General features: G+C 37.6%; 1 protein-coding gene across 1 annotated transcript; it reads right to left on the bottom strand.

Moving 5' to 3' along the window:
- Positions 1 to 767: 767 nt before the first annotated feature.
- Positions 768 to 23,606, bottom strand: LOC113237345 (chromodomain-helicase-DNA-binding protein Mi-2 homolog). The gene is made up of 19 exons (XM_026473762.1): positions 23,466 to 23,606; positions 22,983 to 23,053; positions 22,198 to 22,320; positions 19,172 to 19,316; positions 12,449 to 12,594; positions 12,011 to 12,184; positions 11,417 to 11,605; positions 10,673 to 10,945; positions 9,676 to 9,851; positions 9,182 to 9,305; positions 8,754 to 8,903; positions 8,382 to 8,557; positions 8,026 to 8,200; positions 4,474 to 7,926; positions 4,185 to 4,379; positions 3,599 to 3,761; positions 2,533 to 2,678; positions 2,172 to 2,223; positions 768 to 1,040 (listed from the first exon to the last, which is right to left on the bottom strand). Exons 1-18 carry the CDS (start codon positions 23,500 to 23,502, stop codon positions 2,215 to 2,217), a joined length of 5,925 nt encoding a protein of 1,974 aa, XP_026329547.1. The 5' UTR covers positions 23,503 to 23,606; the 3' UTR covers positions 768 to 1,040; positions 2,172 to 2,214.

Consider the following 23,606-nt stretch of genomic DNA (forward strand, 5'->3'; position numbering starts at 1 on the left):
TTGAAATCACTGAAGAATACATTGATATTGGATTTAATTTAGGGATTCCGCAAACAGTTCGCATTCAAGGGTTTCTGTCGTTCCGATTTTTGAGAGTATAAAAAACGTGACACCGAAGCAACGACGCAGTCACAAGACAGTATTGCAGAAGGTAAAGCGTCTGTCGTGCCATCTGTCTGTACAAACTCATTAACATCATTAAAGGTGAGGCGAGTGCAATCTTGTGAGTTATGAGTCGCGTAATTTACGTTGCATTAAGTTTCATACAAAAGTCCGATTTGTGCTACACGTCGACACAAAATGAGTTGTATGCCGACACACGCGTGCAAAGTACTACCTTCTACCCTCCACCTGTACGATCATGTCACACAGTTGCAGCTGAAGTTCGGTCGTATTTACTCGCATCTGGACGTTCAGACGGACATAAACTTTCATATAGTACAGGAAACTATTTTTTCATATTTAATAGATATACCCAATTTCTTTTTTTTTTCTAACATCTAATGGTTCATAAATGCACAATATTTTTATTGTATCCATTATTTACACTATACGACACAAACACCCCATACAAACACTTAAAATCGACTGAATAAAATACGTTTGTCAGGGGCCCCAACCGAATTTCAATCAAACTTACAACTGCGACACGCAAAAAAACGCAACTCACAACTCAAAAAATTACGCTCGCCTGGCCTCACCTTTTGGTGTCCAGTGGAAAAAAAAAAAGATAAGTAAATAAATAATGCATAATTTCCTTAATTGTACGATTTATTTCAATTTTCATTTTTGGTAAATTAAAAATAAAGATTTCATAAGTCCACAATCACTTATACAATACAAAGATTCATACAGATCAGGATGAAATAAATAATATTGTGAGTTCAGGTTTAAAATGACAGTATAATAATAATTATGTTACTTAACATAACTGTTCTAATCACTATGTAACTGTTCTAATCACTTTAAAACTCAAGGTGGAACAGGAATCTTGGAAGCTTAATCTAGAATATTTTATCTATGTGACCATTAGCCGCTCACTGAAACAAACAACACACTATTAGGCTTACACTACATTTGTCAGCACGCTTTCGTAACGCACCCATGAATAAGGTCAGCAAACTCACTTCCTAAAAATATATCTGCTACTGAGTAAAATTTGATACAGCACAAGCTAAAAATTAATTCTACGCGATAGGAGGAAGTCTCTGTTATTGCTCATCCATGAAAGGTCACGCACAAGACCCCTAGTGCTAAAATTGTCAAGAAAGCGGGAGCAAGCCTATGCGCGATACTTGATATTGATATTCTTTGATTTATAGATTATAAGACTTTCGTGGTTATTTTAATGATTATTAATTTGCTTTTCCTTTTTTTAACGCACACTCATAGCCCTGGGGTAACCCTGTATCTCGGGTGACATGAACACACATAGACAAGCACAAATTACAATCAAACACTGAGACAAATTAAAGTAGGTGATATAAATATTTCTCCCGACCCGGAAATCTAACCCGGGTCCACTGCGTGGCAGCCCAGCGTAAAGTATTTGTAACCGCTAGGCTTCTTCTTTGTCATTTTAATTATTTTTAGAATTTCGCCAGTATTAAGTGTTCCGTTAAGTAATTTTTATCGGTTTATGTGGGTTCTGCTATTCAACAAGTTTTGTGGTACTTTGTTAGAAAAACAAGCTTACGTTGTAAATTTTCGGTAAGGGCCTCGGAAGCAATATAAACTACACTACAAATATAATTTTTTTGTGTTAAGTTAATATAAAATGAACGTGTTTTCAATTCTTTTTTGTGCTGGTAGGCGTTGAGCCTATAGTGGGCGGTAAGCCAAAAAATTTGGGAACCTGCGCTCTAGATAACAATCAATGATACATAGAAACGAGATCACGTACGCAATGTTTTTTAAAAAGGTTAAAGCACGATATATATCACTCTTCTGATTTAGGTACGAGGCGGTGGTTATAGTCTATGCATTACTATAAAATGTAGTGTACAATAGACACATAAGAATATCATATGACATATACGGACTGGATGTAGAGGCATGCTGATAAATATAGCATAACCCTTACAGCTATTATTTCACACAACTACCCTAGCCGAAAGTTTACACTACACATTGACACATTAAAACAACGGGTACATTATAGTAGATATTACCTGCTAGTGTCAAGTTGATTTGCGGTGTATAACTTACGCGAGCTTACGATTTCTGAAAAAGAAAAATGTAATAATATAGTTCCGCCTATTATAATTAGAGATGCTCAGAGCAAACAAAAATATTTAATAAAGAAAGGCAAAATTAAAAGGTCACAAGTTCTTTAGTAATTTGTCAAACAAATGTTACTAGACACTGTAACGTATACGGTTGAAGGTTTCTTGTGCCCCGTGGCGTACTATGGCCTAATATAATCTTTAGACTAGGTCTTAAATTTAGACCACAATACGCCTAATTCGAGTAGGGTACTTCACAAAATACACAATATTAATGTATGGTTGTATTGTCAAACATGTAACTCACATTAGAGGAGGCGGTAGAAGTGGGCTGTCCGGGTACGGAGTACTGCGGGCGGAAGTTGGAGAAGTTAGCCGCCGCCGCAGCCGCCGGGGAGAAGCCGGGCAGCGTCCCACCAGGTTGGAACCCTCCCGGGAACTGTCCCAGTTGAGCTGCAGACCGCACACAAATCAGTTACATGTCACAAAATAAAAATATTTAATTTTGTCCCTTATTTGACATATCATTTGGCAATATCCGCCAATTGTAACCTTTACATGACGAAGTATTGTTCTGTTTTATGAAAGAATGTCTTGTTCTTTATTGTATTCAATAAGACTTTTCGTGTTATGGTGTAAAGCGTATAACACAATTAATAAACATTTATAACTGGACGTATTGCATAGTCGGCGTACGTGTTCAATATTACAGTACATAAAACAAGAGTAAGAGATTAAGAATCAGGACTTCTCGATTGTAGATTTAATTGAATGGGATCCTATTATTTGCGCTACAGCCGCACACGTGTTTATTGTTGTCTTATTCCTTTTATCATATTTAATAACTTAGCAATATATATCGCACCCCTCACGTAAGAATGGCATAAGTGGACTTACGTCGAAAATGTTTATTGCTCCATTAGATACAGTAAAATATAGCCCACAACCTCTCTCACTCTTGTAACTCTATCTACGATATTAGTCGATAGAGTTCCAAGAATTAAGTTGTCATGTCAATTTAGTTGCCATGGAAACACACATAGACAACCACAAATTACACCCAAACTCACAAGAGAGAAATAAAAGTAGCCTATACAAATATTTCTGTGTGGCAGTCGGCATGGTAATCGTTCGGCCACCGGGGCAGTTAGATTATTATTATTGATATTAATTGGAGAGGATGTGGGTTATATTTTTGTGGATCTAATGGAGTTATAAACGTTTTTGACGTAACTCCACTTACGCCAATCTTCCATGAGGGGTGTGAAATATTTTTTAATTTAATCATTTATTGCACAGGAAAACACAAATCCCATTAAGTAATGTCAACCCATGAACATGTAATAAGCATTGAAAAAAAAATTAAGTGTTACCAGTGGGTGGCGGGTTGCCGGCAGTGGCGGCAAGGCGCGAGAGGATGGAGCGCTCGGACATCTGCAGGCGCTGCGCCACAGGAGGGATGCGCGCCAAAGTGGCCGGCAGTCGCGACACGTCTGACTTCATGTCCGACAACAGCTCCTCCAACTGGTTCAGCACCTGACAAATAACATTAACGCACTTTGTAGTATTTTGGTCTATATTTATTGTTTTTTTTTTCTTGCCATACAACCACACATGAAATGGGAATTCCTGTACTATGAGTACCAGAGTAACAGAATTCATTCCGGAGCACTTTCCAGATGAAGACCAGAATCAATTTAGAAAAGTTCATTTCGCAAATTGCTCCTACCGGGCTTCGAACCCGGGACCTCCTTATTCAGCGCTCAGTGTGGTCTGCACTCTGAAATCATAAATGTCTTTCAGAGTCAAAATATCTGTAAATTAATTTGTTGGATTAAATGAGTGCATTTTGTCAGTGCAACTACTATTCCTGTTGGATAATGATCCATAATGATGCATAAGATAAAAACACCCCAAAGACCTATAACTCATGTTATTAGTACTTGTGAATTTATTTACCTTATGCAATACAGCATTGGCGGGTTTGTTTCCAGCGAGAGACTCCTTGCTGAGGTGCTGGTGCGACTCTGCGAGGCACTCGACCTCGGCAAAGCGCGCATTCAGCGACATCGCAGGATGGTTCGGGTCCTGCGTTAGGTTCAGGTACGCGGCTCGCCTCAGCTGCTCCTCGATTACTAGAGCTTGCTCCAACAACTGAAAAACAAATGATTTATTTTAATATCATGCCTTTTATCACATTTACCATCCTCGAAAAATATGACCTTAATTATTTGAATTAATATTGTACCTTGAAGCGACGAGCAAGGAACTTGTTCTTGATCTCCAGGAAGTTCCCTTTTCCGACGTCCATCTTGAACGGCTCGTTGATGATTGCAAAACGCAAGTCGTTCTGAATGTCCTGCCAGCGGCCATACCCGTGGGTTACTATGCCGGCCAACAGCCAGTAATCGTGCCGCCTGTGCCATATCTCGTATTCCCTGCCGGGCGCTGCTGCGCGCTCTTCATTCAACCAGAGCGTGTGGAGCTCCGTGAATCCACCGTCAGCAATATTGAACATGAATTTGCGTCGCTCTACTTTGAGATCTTCTTCCTCTTTAACTAGAACGACGTCATCGTCATCGTCGTCTTTCTTTTCCTCCTTGGGCTTTTCTGAACTTTCAGACTCCGCCTTATCGCTCTTGGCGTCGTCTTTTTTGTCGGCGTCCTCTTTAGACTCTTCTTTGACTTTCTCAGCATCTTTGTCTTCTACTTTTTTCTCATCAGACTTCTCTCCCTTCTCTTCCTTAGGAGGTTCCTCGTCAACAGACATACGTCTTTCAGAATCTTTAGGCTCCTCGCTCATTTCTTTAAGCTGTTCCTTCTCCTCTGATTTGATCTCATTCTCGTCCTTAATATCACTGACGTCCATCAATTCGTCTTTAACTTTCATCTCTTTATCGGATTTGTCGTCTTTTGTTTCTTCCTTATCGTCCTTTTCAGAACCACCAGGCGTGGGTGCTTGGCCCGAAGCTTGTGTGGCTTGTGTGGGGGCGGGAGAAGGCGCAGCGGAAGTAATGGGTGTGGCGGTGGATGGAGCCGGACTGGGTGCGGCGCTCTCGTTGGCGCCGGCAATCTTCACTGGTTCCACTGGTTTACGGATCAATTCGGGCATGCTGTAGTACCCGTTGATATGCTCGAACTCCTGCACTTTCTTTCTTATCAAGCTCATAACGCCGATCCGTGTCAATACATGCTGTCTGGATAAACCTTCCCTAGGCACGCCATCGGCAAAGGTTTCAGCGTTGTCCGCACCGGGTTCACAAAGATGACGCATGAACAAAGATACGTAGGCTTTGAAATTGCGTTCCGATTTTCCTCTGAGATCTCTTACTAACCATTGTGAGTTGAAAGCGTCCTGAGGCGGCATGCCGTACCGCATGATAGCATTGAGAAACGACTTTCTTTGCCTAGCGTTAAAGCCGAGAACTTCCATATTGCCACCGACTCTGGCAAGTAGAGGAGGCAAAGGCCTGTCACGCTCTTCGCGTCTCTCGAGGCGTCTTTTGCTCCGACGACTGAGTAGGTCGCCGTTGTCATTCTTCTCATCGAAATCGTCATCTTCCTTATCATCCTCACTGCCCTGTGAGAAATCGGAGTTGAAATCGGATCCATTGTCTTGCCACGTGGAGTCCTCTCTGTTTTCCGTTTGGGCCACACTACCATCGTTATAGTTAACCTGTTTACGGACACGTTTGCCTTTGCCAAGAGTTCTAGCCTGGTCTTCTTGATGTTGCTCATAATGATGCCTGAGAAGTTTTATCCAGTAAGCCGGGTCAGTATTTTCTGCTTCCTGTTTGATAATTTCAGTGTCAACTTCTTCTTCATTATCCCCTTCTTTAGTAGAATAGCTCGCCACTTTGAAAGAGCTAAGGTACTCGTTTGCCCAAGATTCTTTCTGTTCAATACCTTCCTTCGAGCGATCTAACAACTCGCCAACCGCTTTGTCGTCATAGTGAATGGCTTCTTCTTTACCCTCTTCTTCTTTAAATAATTCTTCTGTACCAAATCTCAAAATATCGTCTAATTCTTGCTTTGTGAAATTAGCACCCTTGCCACCCATGCCGGGGCGTACGACCAAGTGCGTAAGCATCATCTTTCTTTTCGCTACTTGTGTTACTCTTTCTTCCACACTGTTACGAGTGACAAAACGGTAGATCATGACTTTGTTGGCCTGACCGATACGATGAGCACGCGAGAAGGCTTGGATATCATTGTGGGGATTCCAGTCAGAATCGTAAATTATGACAGTATCAGCTGTGGCCAAGTTAATACCAAGACCACCAGCTCTGGTTGATAGTAAGAATACGAACTGCGGTGCGCCAGGAGCATTGAATCTGTCGATAGCTTCTTGACGGATTGTACCAGTAATTCCACCGTCAATTCTCTCATATTTGTAGCCCTCGCCTTCAAGAAAATCTTCAAGGATATCCAACATTTTCGTCATCTGTGAGAAGATGAGCACTCTGTGACCTTGTTCCTTGAGTAGTTTCAACATTTTAGACAATAACACTAATTTTCCTGCAGCTTTAATTAGAGCCTGAGTGTCGTAGTTGCCGTGAGGACCTAAAGGAGCCTCCTCGGCCGCTACAGGGAAAAGATAAGGATGGTTGCAGCATTTTTTTAAGTCCATCATTACGTTTAGCAGAGAAACTGTTTGTCCACCGCTTTTTGGATTCAAAGCCTCGTAGTTCCTAGTCAGAATGTATTTATAGTATTTCTTCTGCATTGGAGACAACTCAACGCGAACAATAAATTCTGATTTCGTCGGCATATTCTTGAGCACATCAGCTTTAAGACGCCGCAACATGTGTGGTCCCAACATTTCGTGAAGCCTCTTGACCTGTTCTTCCTTAGAAACGTCAGCAAATTCATTTTGGAATGCCGCTAGATCGTTGAATTTGTCCTTGTTTAAGAAATTCAACAAATGGAACAATTCCTCGAGGTTATTTTGCAGGGGTGTACCAGTCAGTAGTAACTTGTAGTTAATATGATAACCAGCCAAAAGTCTGAAGAACTTTGATTGATTACTCTTCAATCTGTGAGCTTCATCGACGACCAAGACTGACCACTCGATGGAGCCGAGACAAGTAGAATCTATAGATATCAACTCGTAAGATGTGAGAAGCACGTTGAACTTAACTTGAGACTTAATCTTGGAGGGTCTGCCGCCTCTATTTGCGCCATCATCAAACGTCAGCTCGTTTTCTCTGATAATTGCACGAGAATCTTTGTCACCGACATAAGTGATGCAATACAAATCGGGGGCCCACAACTCGAACTCTCTTTCCCAATTGATGATAGTAGACAAAGGCACGGAAACGAGAAATGGTCCTTTGCAGTGCCCCTCTTTGAAGAGGGAGTACAAGAATGTGACTGTTTGGATGGTTTTTCCGAGACCCATCTCGTCGGCCAATATGGTGTCAATACCCTGGCCCCAAGAATAGCGGAGCCAGTTAAGACCCTCGAGTTGATAGGGGTGTAGCTGCATTCCAGTCTCATATACAAAGGCAGGCTGATCTTCGTATTTCTTATTTAGATTGGTGGTTGGGCGGTCTGGTGGAGGGTTATAGCGCCTGGGTTTCGTGGACAAACCGCTGCTGCTTTCGTCCTCATCGATGTTTTCCCTATTCTTACTTTTGCGACCTGGTTTCTTTCCTTTGCTTTTAGTCTTGCCTTCAGATGTTATGAATGCGCGCATATCCTGAAAAATAATAAAATTACGTTTAATTATACGAGAGAAACACCTTCAACATGAGAGTATAAGTTGATAATTTAAGGAAATAAAATCTAAATATAATACCTGATAGTAATCTACTGCTTGTTTAAGGCCAGCGATGTCTGCATGCTCGGACTCCCATGTGGCCTGATCGTAAGATAGATCTCTCCATTTTACCAAGTAATAAGTGGTGCCGTCCCGAGATGTGCGATGGTTTATCACGCGGTGCACAATGAGCCACTCTGGTTTAACTCCGTATCTGAAAAATTGAAAAATAAGACAAGAATTAAAAAGAGAGTAAAGAATTCTTATTGTGCATTATACACTAAAATAAACAAAGCCAATATTTATTTCTAGTTGTTATGACAGGTCAGAATGACATTGAAGAAACTTACTTAATATACATAAATAAATTTGCTTTTGTAGCTAAGGACTCGTACCTGTAAAATTGCTCTTCTAGCACTTTCTCATCCGTGTCGTCATCTTTGGCTTTATCTTTCTGTAAGCGTTTATAGCGGCCGTCGCGTTCATCCAACGGTTCTTCCAACTTCGGCGGTTCTTCGGGGTCGGACTTACGCATATAGTAGCGGTACATAAGAGGGTGGAACACGTCCAACTGTAATGAGATAAATACTGTCAACTTGTATGGACGTAATATGTATTTGAAAAATGTATAGGGTAGCCTAGTTACCGTAAACTATAGGCTACCCTATAAATTTTTGACCGTGCGCTCAAAAAATGTGTCGAATGTTTGCATTATAAATAGAGGTAAATTAGTTATTTAAAATTTCGCAATAATAATAATATCTAACCTGTAACTCAGAGATCCAGCTACAATGCCAATAGGACTTCTCGTGCCACTTGACGAAGAATTCTCTCGCTCGTGGCGCCTTCGACTTTGCCGGCTGCTCCTTCCACCGCCATGTCAGGATCTTTCCCACTTTGCCTTCTAGAGGTTGGCACTAACAAATAACATGATATCTGAATTTTAAGCTCTATTCACACAAATTAGCATATCACGATTATCAATCGATTAGCGAACATGATCTCGAGTAATTGATATTCCTGTTGAAAGCAGTTTTGTTAACTAGGCGATAATTGTCTTGCCGAGACGAAATTATGTGAATTGAGGTTTTTAGGGTCAAACATACTGACTCCGAAATTTGGACTTATGGATCAGTCATTTTTATAAAAAATAAAGCAGTTTCAGATTACTTTGTATTCCATTTAAAACACTCACGCTACATCGAGGACAACGCCATTCGCCGTCGGGGACTTCATCCAGGGGCGGATTGAGGCAATGGCGATGGTACGCCGACGGACACGAGTCGCAGCACAGCAGCTCGCCGCCATCTTTGCAGATTCTAAACAAATATTATACATTTATTTTTTGGGGTTATCTTGTGATCAATCAATACACTATAAGTATATGGATTAAGTGTCAATTAGCGTGAGAAATAAATTTTAAGTTGTCCTCTATGAGGCGCACAATTAAATGGTAACAGATAGTATCAAGCTAGTTTCCAAGTCGGATAGACAGTCAATTCGCATCACGTTTATTAGTTTTATTAGTTTATGATATTTCTTGTTTATCATTACCATGCTTCCCATTACAACGAGTCTGGTTACAGATTAGTAGTAACTTGTAACAAAAGATCAGAAAGGAGATTTATATTTCATAAAAAGAACATCAACATTTGTTTCTTTTTTGTCAAATTGAATGTGTAATCTGACCTGCAGAACTCCTGGTGCTCATCCTCATCCTCTTGGTCCTGGTTCCCTTCGGCCTCACAGTGGGGGCAGGACCAACGGCCCTCGGGGGTCTCCTCCAGCTCGGGCTCCAGGCACACGAGATGGTAGGCGCGTGGGCAAGTGTCACACAGAATTATCTCTCCGCCTTGCTGGCACACCTGATCATACAAATCCGAGGTCATGACTAAAGAAAAGATGGAGGCAAATAAAGATGTTAACAAGTGTACCCACTCGGTCCCATACTAACAGGAGTTTGTATCAATGGAAGAATCATCCCCTTAAGTAAAAGCTCAATTAAGATAATACGATGTACTTCGGAATCGCAGGTTATGTAGTCGATATTCTAGATGCACATATTCATAATTCCATTTATATTATGTTATTTTATTTCCTATGCTACTTGGTTCTAATTGGACATAGTTATGCAAACAAGACCCAACTCACACCTCGAGTGAAATTAAAAGTCCTTCAGGGTACCAACCCTAAATAAGTAACTTTTTAATAGCTAAAAAGAACCATGCTGCTTAACTTCATATAATGTATTTTTTTAAATATGCTAAATGGATCCACATCACATGTACTGAAGTATTGTAGATCTTTAGTGTTTTCATCACGAAAACTAGAACATGGTTCTCATTAACTAAATAAAAAAATACATAATGTTTTCTATTTATTGCTATATAATATAAGTTTCCCTATATCATTCTCAATGCTACACATAACTCACGTTCTTTGTTTCAAATAACGTACCTATTTATTTCTTCACACTGTTTTTACAAAAATCTAATTATCTCGAAAGTGACATTTTGTGGATTGGTTCTAGTTTGTCCAATTAAGACTCGAACTCGAGTTGCGGACACTAGCCCGTTACACCAAGTACCAAATACCAAGACTCGAACTTATTCAATTTGTCCAGAAACTGCGATATGACATTTGCAGTCTACCGTACAATTATGATAAATAAAAAAAGATTACTTACCTCACAATAATCCTGATGTTCCTGTTCCCCTTCAGCTCCGTCAGGGAACTTACTGGTAGTCTTGAGCTTCTTCTTTTTCTTGCTTTTATTTCCGATCTTGGTCTTAGCTTTCTTTTTAGGCTGTGGCGGCGCGTTGGGGTCGTCCTCTTTTGGCTGCAAAGCGGGCTCGTCAGTCGCCGCTGCTGCTGTGGTGGCTTTAGGCTCATCCGCTTCTGCTAACATTTGCTCAAACTCCGCATCCGAGTCTGTGTTCGCACCGGCGCTAAATTCTTCCTGTAATTTAAGTTTGTACTCTGTTACTACATTTTTTTATAATAAATTGTCGTTTTATGTAGCTGTTTAATAGCTTTGAATACTCTATTCATAATTTTACAACACGGGGACACTACGCAAAACTCCCAGCTCAGGAATAATTTAAAATTCCTTTTCTAAGAGCGTTTCTTCCACTACTCTGTATAAACACCTTAATATAGAGGTATATAACAATATACCTCTATATTAAGGTGTTTATTTTCAAGTAAATTAAGCGTATTTATTACTATTTCTTTTAATTATTGCAAAGTATTATTTCCGATGGAATTAAATCATTTCAAAATACTCATCAGACATGAATCGAATTATTTTTAACATCGACACAATATCTCGTAGCAGAGGGAAAATGTCCTTAATGGACTTTCTCAGGAAAGTTTCAGTACCCTACAAAATGGAGGAGGTGGTTTGAAATCGATAAAAACTAACACTCACACTGCTAGTGCGTTTTCTCTTGCTGAACTTGATCTTGAGCGTGGGCACCTTAGGTTTCCGACCTGGTTTGCCTCGCGGCGCGGTTCCGTGTTTGGCCTTGCGTCCTCGTTTACGCGGCGCCGGCGTGTCTTCATCACTTGGTTCTTCGTCTTCCTCCTCCTCCTCCTGTTCTTCTACAACTTCGTCGTTCTGTGGATGTAAATTTAATTATTATTTGTCTAACCTTAACCGGCTGAGTAGAGCGACATCACACATATATATAGTTCATATTGGTTCTTAAATTTGTTTAATAAATAATATACACAATATTACAAATGTATATTAAAAACAAAGTGACAAGTTTTAGAATTCTTTATGACCAAAAGTTGTATAACAATGTATTGACTTTGTAGTGTTTACTTTTTGATGTGGACGTAAAACTATAACGCGAGTTTCTAAAAAAAAATTATGGCGGAAACAAGCCGAAAGCTATTCAAATCTTCTAAAAAAAGGCGTCAGTTTTGGTGGACCCATTGTTTGCTAGAACGGCAAATCACCGTCCAGATATTATAAATTCCTATACATCAGAGTCGACTTCGTATCCTAAAAAAATACCTTAGGTTCTTTAGGCGGGCGACCCGGTCTAGCCTTTGGCGTATAGTCCGAAGTGGTGGAGGTGTTGGTATTCTCCTCTGAGCCCATCTGGTTGCCCCCACTCAGATGTGGGTTGGTCTCGCAGAATAAGCGCCATTTTGCCGCCACTAGCATCATTAGTTTTGACACTGGCACCTGTAATAAACATTATTGCCTTTTCAATCTAAAACTGAGGCATTGGCTTAGGTAACTTTAAGTATATAGTCGGGAAGATGTCAGTAAGATAATTTTGAAACAAAAAGTTAGGTTGTGCTATACTATACTATACTGCCTGTGAAAAAAGACCAGGCAGTATAGTTGTACAATCTGTGCAAAACCACTGAAACAGAAACGAGCAAAAGAAGATGCAATATATAACAATCGTTTATAAGTATTTCATACACTATTAAAAATACTTACTTTGGGGTTTTCTTTAACAAGCAAAGGGCGAACATGCTGCTGGAACAGCTTGTAAGAAGTCAAATTTTCTAAGTCCGCATCAGAGTACTGTATATCCACATCTGTGAGACTGAATGAGGAGCATACTTCTTCCACTGTGGGCATTCCTGAAAAAAAGAGACATTTTGAAAACTCTAAATAACTACATACTAATAAGTTATTAGAGTAGATACTACCTCAGTAGCAATAGAGCTCCTTGTCAAAGAGTTCATCCAGAGAAGGACCTTACTTACGCATTACTGCGTTCCTGTTTTGAAGGATAAGGCTGATGAAATCACAGGCACATGGGACTTTTCAACTTATGTCTTACGGTGATGGGCGCACAGGCAGTGCACCTCAGATCTTTGCGATTCAAAGCTCTGAGTGACACTGCAACTGTTATGGACAGGCGTGTCGTTTATCGTCAGGCGCATCACTAAGTATCATAAAAAAAAGCTCGAATTCAAATTTTCCCCCTTCTGAATCGGTTCTATTGCGCGGCTCAACGGCAGGAACACTGCCTATAATCATTGACTTACAAATAGTCAATGCCTATAATTCAAAATTTATTTTTTTACAAACGAAATTAAAGCCATTTGAAAAAGGTATATCGTGTAATATACGTATATTCTATTTAGTTCACTTGATATAAATAGCATTGGTAGTAGTATAGTGGTAAAGTACCTACTGAATACAGAGATTTTTTTTTTCTATTGTGAAAGTTTTTAGGAATTTTCACGCCGCCCGTATACTAATCAATCCTCAGTTTTACTATATGTTTCTTCCAAGTGATTGACTCAACACCTTCACTGTTATGCGGAATCAATCAAAGCCATTTGAGGATGAATCGACTGCTTATATGTATTCAGTCAGAACTCTATTTAAAGACTATGACCCGTATTAACAAATAGAGATATATTACTTAGATCTCGAGATGAATCTCAAGCTCTCTTGTATTCATAGACTATAAATCTTGAATAACACCATCCAAAGTGACTAAAGCCCTGAATTTATTTGATAAAAACTTAACAACGAACTTTAAGTGCTTATTCATAAACATTAGTTTATTACTAAGCAGACGTTTGCCAACTCTCAAACGATGCGTGATCAATAAGTATCGTTAAATGCACATTAACTCAAGTTACATTTATTAAAAAACACAGTTGAAGTATGCTTTTAATATCAATTGTGTACTTGAGGTGATTTCTTTATAGTGACCGAGTTTTAAGCAATAGACTTTAAAAATACACTACATATTATTATACTTTTTATACAACTGTAAACTACGTGATGTTATAATATAATATAATACAATTTTTTAAGTACACATAACTATCATAAATACACAATATTAAACATATCAATAAATGAATATGTAATTAAACAGAATATAAAAAATAATCTCAACAAAAAGATTTGTAATAATAATAATAATAATAACGCACACCGTCAACATACCCCCACACTACGGAAAACTTGTGTCGCGAGTGCCATGGACACACACATAGACAACCACAAATTACACCCAAACTCACGAGAGAAATAAATGTAGGTCATATAAATATTTCTACCGCCTCGGGAATCGACTCTGGGGCATCTGCGTGACAGAGATAGTAACCGTTTGGCCACAGAGGCAGTTTTTTTTTTCATTGTAATGTGAATGTAACACTTATTTATAATATTACGATATAGAAGTGTGTCAAAACTACAAGCTTTCTATGTCATGCCCTACTTATTGTAATATACCGGGTGGAAATTTGTAATGCCACCTGGAGGGAAAGTACTCTAAATACTGGAGATAGACATTTTTACTTAAAGGAAACATTCCTTTCTTTTTTAAAAGAAATAAAACTCCATTCATCGATTTTCGAAAATTTGTAGCAACACGCGGGAATCGAACCCGCTTTAATCTGAAAAAAATGCACCCTGCACTTTTATTGCATCGATCGATAGGGTTAATTATAAGAATAAAATCTCTCTCACAAAATTGGTTAATTAAATGAAAAAACCATGAAATCTTAACGTATTTTAATAAACATAGATAATGTGCTTAGAAAGGATATGTAAAAAATGGTAAAAACAATCAAATGGAAATAACAAACGACAATCCATTTTCAAATGAAACATTCCATATTTAAATTACCTCATGCCACTGACCAAAGAGTCTGCATTACAAACATGTGCAAATTGCAATCTTCTTATCTAAATGGTACTTCGTCATTTTAATGAATAAATGACGTCAACGATAATTAACAGTAATCTGATGGACCTTTGAGTAAAAGTGCTTTAAATTGACCCATTGAATTTATAACTCCAGATTTCATGGTTTGTAAGAGAGATTTCATCCTCATAATTGACCCTATCGATTGATTTAATAAAAGTACAGGGTGCATTTTTTAAAGATTTTAGCGGGTTCGATTCCCGCGTGTGGCTAGCAATTTGCGAAAATCTTTGAAAGCAGTATTATTTCTTTTTAAAAATAAAGGAATATTTCCTTTAAGTAAAAATTTCTATCTCCAGTATTTAACATACTTTCCTTCCAAGTGGCATTACAAATTTCCACCCTGTATATTGTTATATAGTATAATACACACTGTAACATCTATTGTACTTATGGAGAGCAATACAATGATTGAATATTGAGTATACGGGCCTAAGTCATGTACGACCGGAGAAGTCAAGAATAGTCAAGAACACCTTTTTTGTTCTGTGAATTTTATTTCGCATGCGTATTTATTGCGTTTTGTCTGAGGTATTCGCACTTAGAGCCCGGGTCCAGATACCACAAAAGACAATTGAAGATTCTAAGAAAACCTTTGATACAGGGGTTGGAACAAATAGGCTTGCACCATTGGGTAGAAAAAAAGGCCGTAATTATTGTTTGTTGGGACTGTTTGAGGGCTTCCACAATCAATATCACTGCAACTGCTCCATTATCGTTATCCATTCTGATCATAAAACATGACAGCTCAGAGTTAACCGCGAGCCGTTATTGTTATAATCGTAGTTACAGGGTTAATCACTCTCTATCTGAATGAAACTGTAAATAATTATTTTTCCTTCAAAAATATTGATTAAATAGATCACTAGGAGGGAATTACTTTTGCTTATTAGAAGCTAGAAAATGCTGGAGACGATATATTGTGCACTTTGTGTTTGCTGAACAAAACGTTAGACATGTGCTTGCCAACCACTACTCTGATAGAAAATTATTTCTATGTATCGCTACTACGCTTAATAACATTAAACAATCAAAGTTTTTTTATTTTAAAAAACACTAACATGCCAATGAACACCGCTGAACGTGACAAGACATGCTTAACCTAATGGTGAAACTGTCAGACGACTTGTTGCAAGTCTCCCGAAGAGTTTTATTCTCGTATCAATTGCCCTCGTGCTCAATGAAGGAGACATAACTGAGCGCTAAGAAAACATTTTTAAAGACAGCATGTGAGTAAAATTACGATCGGTGGTTGGAGCGTGTTTTGAATGCAAACGTCTCGTCAATTTCGATGATTTCGAAAATTCGTAAATGTGGCAGGCATAAGTACCACCTGAGACCCGTTTATCGGGCGATAGAAAAAAGTAATAGTAGAACATTTTCATCCATACATTTTTGGTATTTTCTACGTTCTATTAGTGGACGACATCGTGTCGATATTCAGTTATTTCAATCAAAACAAACGTGACAAATCTTGATGATGTAAGTGCACAAAAGTGGTCTTTATCGATTATTTGACGAATCGGCGGCCCAGTGGTTTGCACTGTGTAGTAGGACCATTATGGGATATGAACTTTCTAAATTGGTTCTGGTTTGGGTGCTATAGGTAGTGTCCCGGAGTAAATAGAGTTTATATAAAAATTAATAATAGTAGAATAGTTACTTTAGTGTATACAATTTAGTTGTAGTAGAGCTCCTTGTGAAAGAGTTCGTCCAGGGAAGTATTGCTATCTATTTCTGCCGCCAAGCAGTAATGTTCACATTACTGCGTTTCGTTTTTGAAGGGAAAGGGTGCTGGTGAAATTACAGGCACATAGGACTTGTCTTATGTCTCAGGGTGACGGGCGCAGTGGCAGTCTCTCGATCAGAAATCTTTCGACCTCCTCCTAGCACCTCCATTTAATTTTTATTAACTATTGCCGCCGAAATCAAGAACTGCTTAAACAATATGAAGACCTCCGTGGTCGAGTGGCTTACACACCGGTTTTCATGATGTCGCCATCTCAGATACCGGATTCGATGCCCGGCCGGGTCAATGTAGAAAATTTTTCTATATTGTCTCGTTGTGATACCGTCGTTGTTTCTGATTTCCATAACACAAGTGCTTTAGTTACTTACTTTGGGATCCGAGCAAATGATGTTGTTAGACAACATCATTTACGTTAATTTTTTCAACATTAGATGGTGAAAAAATTTAATTTATAATTGAAAAAAAAAAATTATATTAAAAAAAAATTTAATATGAGATTTTGGGGACATTTTCTGCAGAAATTGAGGAGCTGAGGAGGTTGTGTCCGAAGTCTAAAAATTGTCGCAGCCGACGGGAATTTGTCCTCAGAACCACGGTACGTTACTAAACACTGCATTTATATATCAATGACGGTACAAAGCTAACATGAGCTTGTATGAATAAATGTCACGTTGAAAATAACGACACGTGTAGCTCATAACACTATAAATTTACATAAGTACTGTAGAGATCGCATCCGTTTACATATTATTGCGCTCATGGCAGCAATCGCATGTCTATTGTACAGATTTAAATACAATTAACATTTGTCTGAGCTAACATTTTTTAAGCGCATTCACCTTAATGACATATAAGAAGTATAATGCAAGATAAGCTAGATTTATTAATAACGTACAATCATCTACACCAAAAGTTCCCAAACTTTTTTGTCTCGTTGGCCACATGCACATTCTTTGCTTAGACAGCCAAACTTTCTAATATGGATTTTTAGCTAACGCAGTGCCACTCACTTTGATAAGTTTAACTATAAAGTGTAAGACACCTTATAAAAAGAAACACATGTTAAGTTTTATACATTGAACTGTAATTGCTCCACATGTTGTTTCTTGTGAAATGTTTACATGATATGTCTATTATAAGAAAGTATTATGTAAGTAATGTGGATTATTCTAATATTAATGGAAATCCCAAAATTTTGGTCACAACCTGAGAGACGATAAAGCCCACTTTGAGAAACATCGATCTGTAACCACGTAATGCAGAACGACAGTGTAGTGTTCAAATAATTTCTTTTCACTTCGTAACTAGGTGGTCTCTTTTACTGTAACCTTTCTTCAATGTTATTAAATTTATATATACTACACTATAGCATACTACATAATAATGACAACCTCGGTAGCCCACCGGTTTGCACTATGGACGCTGGATGAGGACGTACCGGGTTCGATTCCCGGTAGGACCAATTTTGGAAATGAACTTTCTTCGGTTCTTGTCTGGAAAGTGGCCCAAAGTGAATTCCGTTACTTTGGTACTCATAGTACGGACAACGGCACATCAGACTACACGTTTTTGCTCGAAAATCGCCTCCAGTGCAACGGAACAAGATACGTCAATGCTTGATATGCTGGCGTGTGATGGAATCCGTAGTTTGTCATTACTATGTGTCGGAGGGTCGCAGTGATAAACCCTAAATGACGCTACCGTAATGTTAATACTATGTAACCTGTAGTATCGAGTAATATTTACAACAAAATTCTAAATTTGGTTTTGCTATAAAATTTGAAAAAATATTGTCGACATACAAAATTTTCCGTATAAACACTTGTTTTATTCGTAAACTCTGTCGAATAACAGGAAACAATTATAAAAAGGCACACTACTATACGCCAAATAAATACGATATTAGTGTTGTAAACCAACAGTCATACTACCAATAGCCTATGGATTGTTTCGAAACCTTAAAGTCTAGTAGCAATACTGATAGAGCTGTCAATAGCAAACAATAATAATTATAGTCGATATCATTGGCTAATACTTTTAATTGTTGCCGATAGCGTGGATGCTATTGGATTACTATCCATATTATATAATAGTCCTATTGGTGTTGTTTGTTACAAGTCTTGAAGTTCAACTATCCACAGATTTTCAACACTGCACATTATTATACAATCAGATCGATCTTACAGCACTTACATCACAATATATCTAAGAAAAACATAAAGAATTGGTACTTTTACCAAGTTCACCTCATATCGCATGATTTCTATGGTAGTCAAAAGCAATTAATAATCACTGCATATTTGAAAGTTACAATTTAAAAGCAACGTCGTTAAATATCTGCTCTAGTTTTTCGAATAAAATATCCATTTGCGAATCGTGCACATGGTTACCTACAAATTCACATCATGAAGTTTCTACGTCACGAAAGCTGCTTTCGCCGTGTACTGAACTAGCGCAAGGTCATTGCCCCCACGACCTTCGTGTGCGTCGATGGTGACTCTAGTACATACAACACCTTGCTATTTGCTATAATTCATGTTCATAGAACAATGACAAAATTAATGCTTCAATTTTTTTTTAAACGAAAGGCCGAAATCGCTTTTGTTTTTATGATAATCCTTAAAAAAAAACAAAATAGAGCCACGATTAAATTGAGCTTCATATAACAAATAGAAAATAAAGGATCTTAGTTTAAGCTACAAAATAATAATTTATAGAGTTATTTGTTTCTTACCAGATCCAGAATCGGAAGCCGTGAACGCCGCGGGTGCGGTGTGTTTGCTCCCACGTCCTTTGCGGGATTTCTTAGAGGAGGACATAGCGCTGAGAGCGTAATCGCTATCGCCCTCCGCCTCCATCTCAACTCCAAAGTCTTCATCCTAGACAAAATAAAAATAACATACAAAGCCATGTTTTTTTAAAATAATATCAAGTGACGGGACGAACAAGTCGTGCGCCTGACGGTAAGCTACACGCCTGTCCTTAAAAGTTGCAGTGCCACTCAGACCTTTAAATCGCATAGATCTGAGCGACAATGTCACTGAGCCAGTCAGCCCCAGACACAAGCTGACAAGTCCCAGGTGCCTGTAATTTCACCGGCACCCATAGAGCTCCCTCGGGAAGTACTGCCACCTTTCCTGTTTCTGCCACCAAACAGTAATGTGAGCATTACTGCGATCCAATTTTGAAGGGTAAAGCCGTAAATTCGGAACGTTGTGACGTTCAATAGGTCGTTCAAACATCCAACACAAGACATAATGTACGCGCAAGTCTTGAATGCTCCGCTGTTCGCGCCGCCGTTCCGAATTTGCGGCCTAAGGGTACTGGTAAAATTACAGGCACAATGGACTTGTCAACTAATGTCTCAGGGTGACAGGCGCAATGGCAGCGCCTCTCAGATCTTTGCGTTTTAAATCTCTGTGCAGCACTGCAGTTGCCAGTTACCAGTTGCCAGTTAGTTAGTAGTTGCCAGTTGGCGTGTGTGTGGTACATTGACTTGCTAGTCCCGTCACTTGATCTCATAAAAAAAAATTAAACAATATTGAGGCTATTTAAAATATTATGTTTAAGGTATAAAATAATTCCCCCAGATTGTCTAAACGTAAAAGATGTATGCAGCAATGTGACAAGAATTTAACAATAAAACCAACACCACCAAAACGTTAGTGTAATGGTTATTCCAAAGAGCAATGCAATTTCAGTGTATAATTTTTAATTACAAAATATATTTTTACAATTTTATTATACATAATGCATAAGAGACGTAGTTGTGCACTATATATAAAAATATTTCTTTATTTATTTGTTTATACATAAACATTTTTTTTTATTCAATGTGAATTTGTAAAGGTAAAGTGGTCACAATCAGGGCTAGTTGCCAAGTATGGACTTATCTCTAAAAGTTACAACCTTTATTATTGTTATTCTTCATTTAACATCCATTCCTTTGTGCTAAGATAGTAAATCATTATTATTGATAATTCCTATTAAAATTTCAGTATGAATTAGGGATTCCTGTATTTGCAAGTGATATTTCTGTTCGGTGAGTGGTAAAGACAGGTATGTAATATTGATTTGGACGCAAATACATAAACAAGAGTGATAAAATGAACTAAGTGTTTATACCATTTTCATTTAAGCCTTTTTATGTGTACATAATGTAATGGTAATCAGAAAATAAACAATACATAATAAATCCTATTTTATTGTTACAAAAATTTGTATTTCAACCTTCAACATTTTAGACATTTAAATACCAAATGTTTAGTTAAAGGGCCATTTAATTGATTTTTTTGAAGACACCAAGTGACGGGACGAGCAAGTCGTGCGCCTGGTGGTAAGCGACACGCCTGTTAGTAGGCGACACGCTTGTTCATAGCAGATGCAGTGCCATTCAAAGTTTTAAATCGCAAAAACAACCTTAAACATAAGTTGAGCAGTCCCAGTATATCACGTAAAAGATTGACAAATTTGTTTTTAGGTTGATCACCAAGCTTGATTCTGAGATGTGATGATAGTATTTTATACAAAATAAAATTTCAGTATAAACACTATGCTGCTGATATGTGGAGTTCAACACTTAACATGTGTAAGCTTTAACTCATACAAGTGAGTGTGGGTCATGGAAAAATTTATATTTTGAAAAAAATCATATTTATCTGGATATTTTTTCTTTAATATTCCACATTTAACTTTGATACCAGACGAAAGTTGAAGTTACTGAACGAAAACGACAGAGCTAACAACAAGTGGTGGTGCTATGGTTGTTATTGGCTTTTTTTCACTGTTGTGAAATCACATTAAATCTCGTTTTTCTTTAAGTGGCATTTAGCTATACAACTTTATTTTATAATTCACGCTATATAAAACTTCAAAAGATATTTCCAAATGTAGAACACAGTAAGAGCAGAAGAGCCTTCTAAATTATATTTTTCCAATTATTCCAATTTTTCAGTAATCCTTCTGGAAAAATTTCCACTATTTGAAATTTTTCGGAAAATTACCCTAATAATAACAGATATATGTATATACATATAACAGATATAAATACATGTACCCACATTCCAATTCATTTTTCAATTTCATTCGAATGTTGCTTAGTTTGATTTCTAATATTAAAATATAAAAATGAAAGGTAACTCTGCTCCAAAGACTCCAAGTTTATGAGTTCTTACATGGCCTGAACCTGCTGTAGAGACCTTATGCAAATAATAAATCTTCGAATTTAGCAAATAAATATTAATTCTGTTTTTTGCAATGTTACAACAATTACTCTGTGTCTCCTTTATAAAATCACAATTAATTATTATTGCAAGAAAATTTTCTACATTTTCTAAGTCAACATGCAGTTATGACAGATTTCTCGAAGTTTAACAAATTGTAACTGGAAGTGTTATCAGATATCTGATAAAGAATGATAAGAGGCCCATGACACAAATACATTGTAGCATTGTGTAATCTTGTAATGTAAAATCGAAATTTATAGCTTATTAAAAAACTACTTTGATTTGATCAACAATGGCACAGATATATAAATTTCAATACTGTTTCAGGCAGTGTTGAATACACACGTTGAGTAAGAATTAAAATTGACCATCTTCACATAACAATATAAATTGTTTTTAAGTTAACTCTCGTTACTTTAATTAAGTAGCAGCACTAGACCTAAGAAATTTATTTCAAAAATATGTCTTAGAACTTTATGTCAAAAATTCAATTTTTTTTTTAACTTGTTCATTATAAATTTCAATAAAAACTTACTTCTTCACTCTCATTCCTCCGCTTCTTCTTTTTCTTTCTGCCTTTCTTGTCTTCTCCACGTGCCTTTCTTTTCTTGCCTTTCTTCTTTTTTCTACTGTCTTCTGGTGAATAGTCATCATCCTCCTACATTAAGCAAATTAGAATAATAAGTTTAAATAATTAGAAGCTTATCCTGCAGAAAAATATTTAGTCTGAGTAAATCTTATATACACCAACAATATTGAGTACATAGTGCATATTTACATATATATAACTTTGCATAGATGTAGATATTTTGCATAGTAATAATTTTTGCTAGTCTCAGCACAACAGAAACAAATTATGTATCTCTATGTAGGAAACCTGGAACATGTTGAAATAATTCATATATACTTAAATGACAAATGTAATAAGCCACAAACATATTTAATAATTCATATGTACCTAAATGGCATATCTGGTGGAACCTGGACCTATAGTTGTAATTGTAACTTGAGAATACAATGTGATGGCATTCATGTTACCATCTGTAACATAGCTTGTGTTACTAATTTCAAAGGCCAATGTTTATAAACAGAATACAGTCTGGTTATGCACTCACAAAAAGCTAGAAAAGTTGTAGAAATTTTAATTTTGAAAATTGTTTACATACTGATTACGTAGTATCCCCATACTTGATTGATTATTTGAACTAAGATTAGTTATTTGGCTGATAATTAAAAGTACTTAGTAGAGAATTGTAATGAACAACACTGAGTGGCAGGGAATAACTTAAATATAAATGGAAATGTATATTGCCCCTTTACCTTTGGTGGAGCCTCATCACTTTCTCCAGAGTTCTCGTTGTGACCCTCACCTTCCTCCACGTCCTCGTCCCCTGCAAACATTCAACAAACTGGTCAGACCAGTCGGCCACGCCGGCCACTTGCACTCACCACCTTTAAGGACCACCTTTCCACTGAAACATCACCCACCCCTCACACTAAGGTCACTAATCCCTTTGTTTGGCGGCGTCCATTTTGTTAAGTAATGAGGGAAGATTGCATGTTCTTTTCTGTCACTAACTGCCACTTAAAAATATTTACAACCAAACACAAACAAATACACTTCAAATTCACTTTTTAGCACTTCAACTAAACCAGTAATGAGTTAATTGTCACACTTACCACTGTGCACATCTTTTCAAAAGCCGAAAATTTCTGAATTTTTAATTGCTTTTACCGCAAGTAAACACATGATACCGCTATTCGCGGCTTACCTATGACATGCTAGCTAAACTCAACCTTTACCTGCGAAAGAGCCGTCTACTTCTTCGTCTGAAGCCATTTGATTCACTTTATATTACAATCAGCAACGAGATGAAAGATTTTTGGCCTAGAAAAGATAAAGGACGCGCAGTTTTTTGCGACAAATGGTAATTAATTCAGAAA

The sequence above is a fragment of the Hyposmocoma kahamanoa genome, unplaced genomic scaffold (assembly GCF_003589595.1).
Source record: "Hyposmocoma kahamanoa isolate Upper Pololo Valley unplaced genomic scaffold, ASM358959v1 93, whole genome shotgun sequence".
NCBI classification, from domain to species: Eukaryota; Metazoa; Arthropoda; class Insecta; order Lepidoptera; family Cosmopterigidae; genus Hyposmocoma; species Hyposmocoma kahamanoa.

Excerpts from the sequence above, each read along its gene's own strand:
- LOC113237345 (XM_026473762.1), bottom strand. The coding sequence starts at position 23,502 with ATGGCTTCAGACGAAGAAGTAGACGGCTCTTTCGCAG. Across the intron at positions 23,054-23,465 it reads AGTAGACGGCTCTTTCGCAG|GGGACGAGGACGTGGAGGAA; the intron begins GTAAAGGTTGAG and ends GAATGTTTGCAG. Across the intron at positions 8,904-9,181 it reads GGCGTTGTCCTCGATGTAGC|TGCCAACCTCTAGAAGGCAA; the intron begins GTGAGTGTTTTA and ends GTTATTTGTTAG.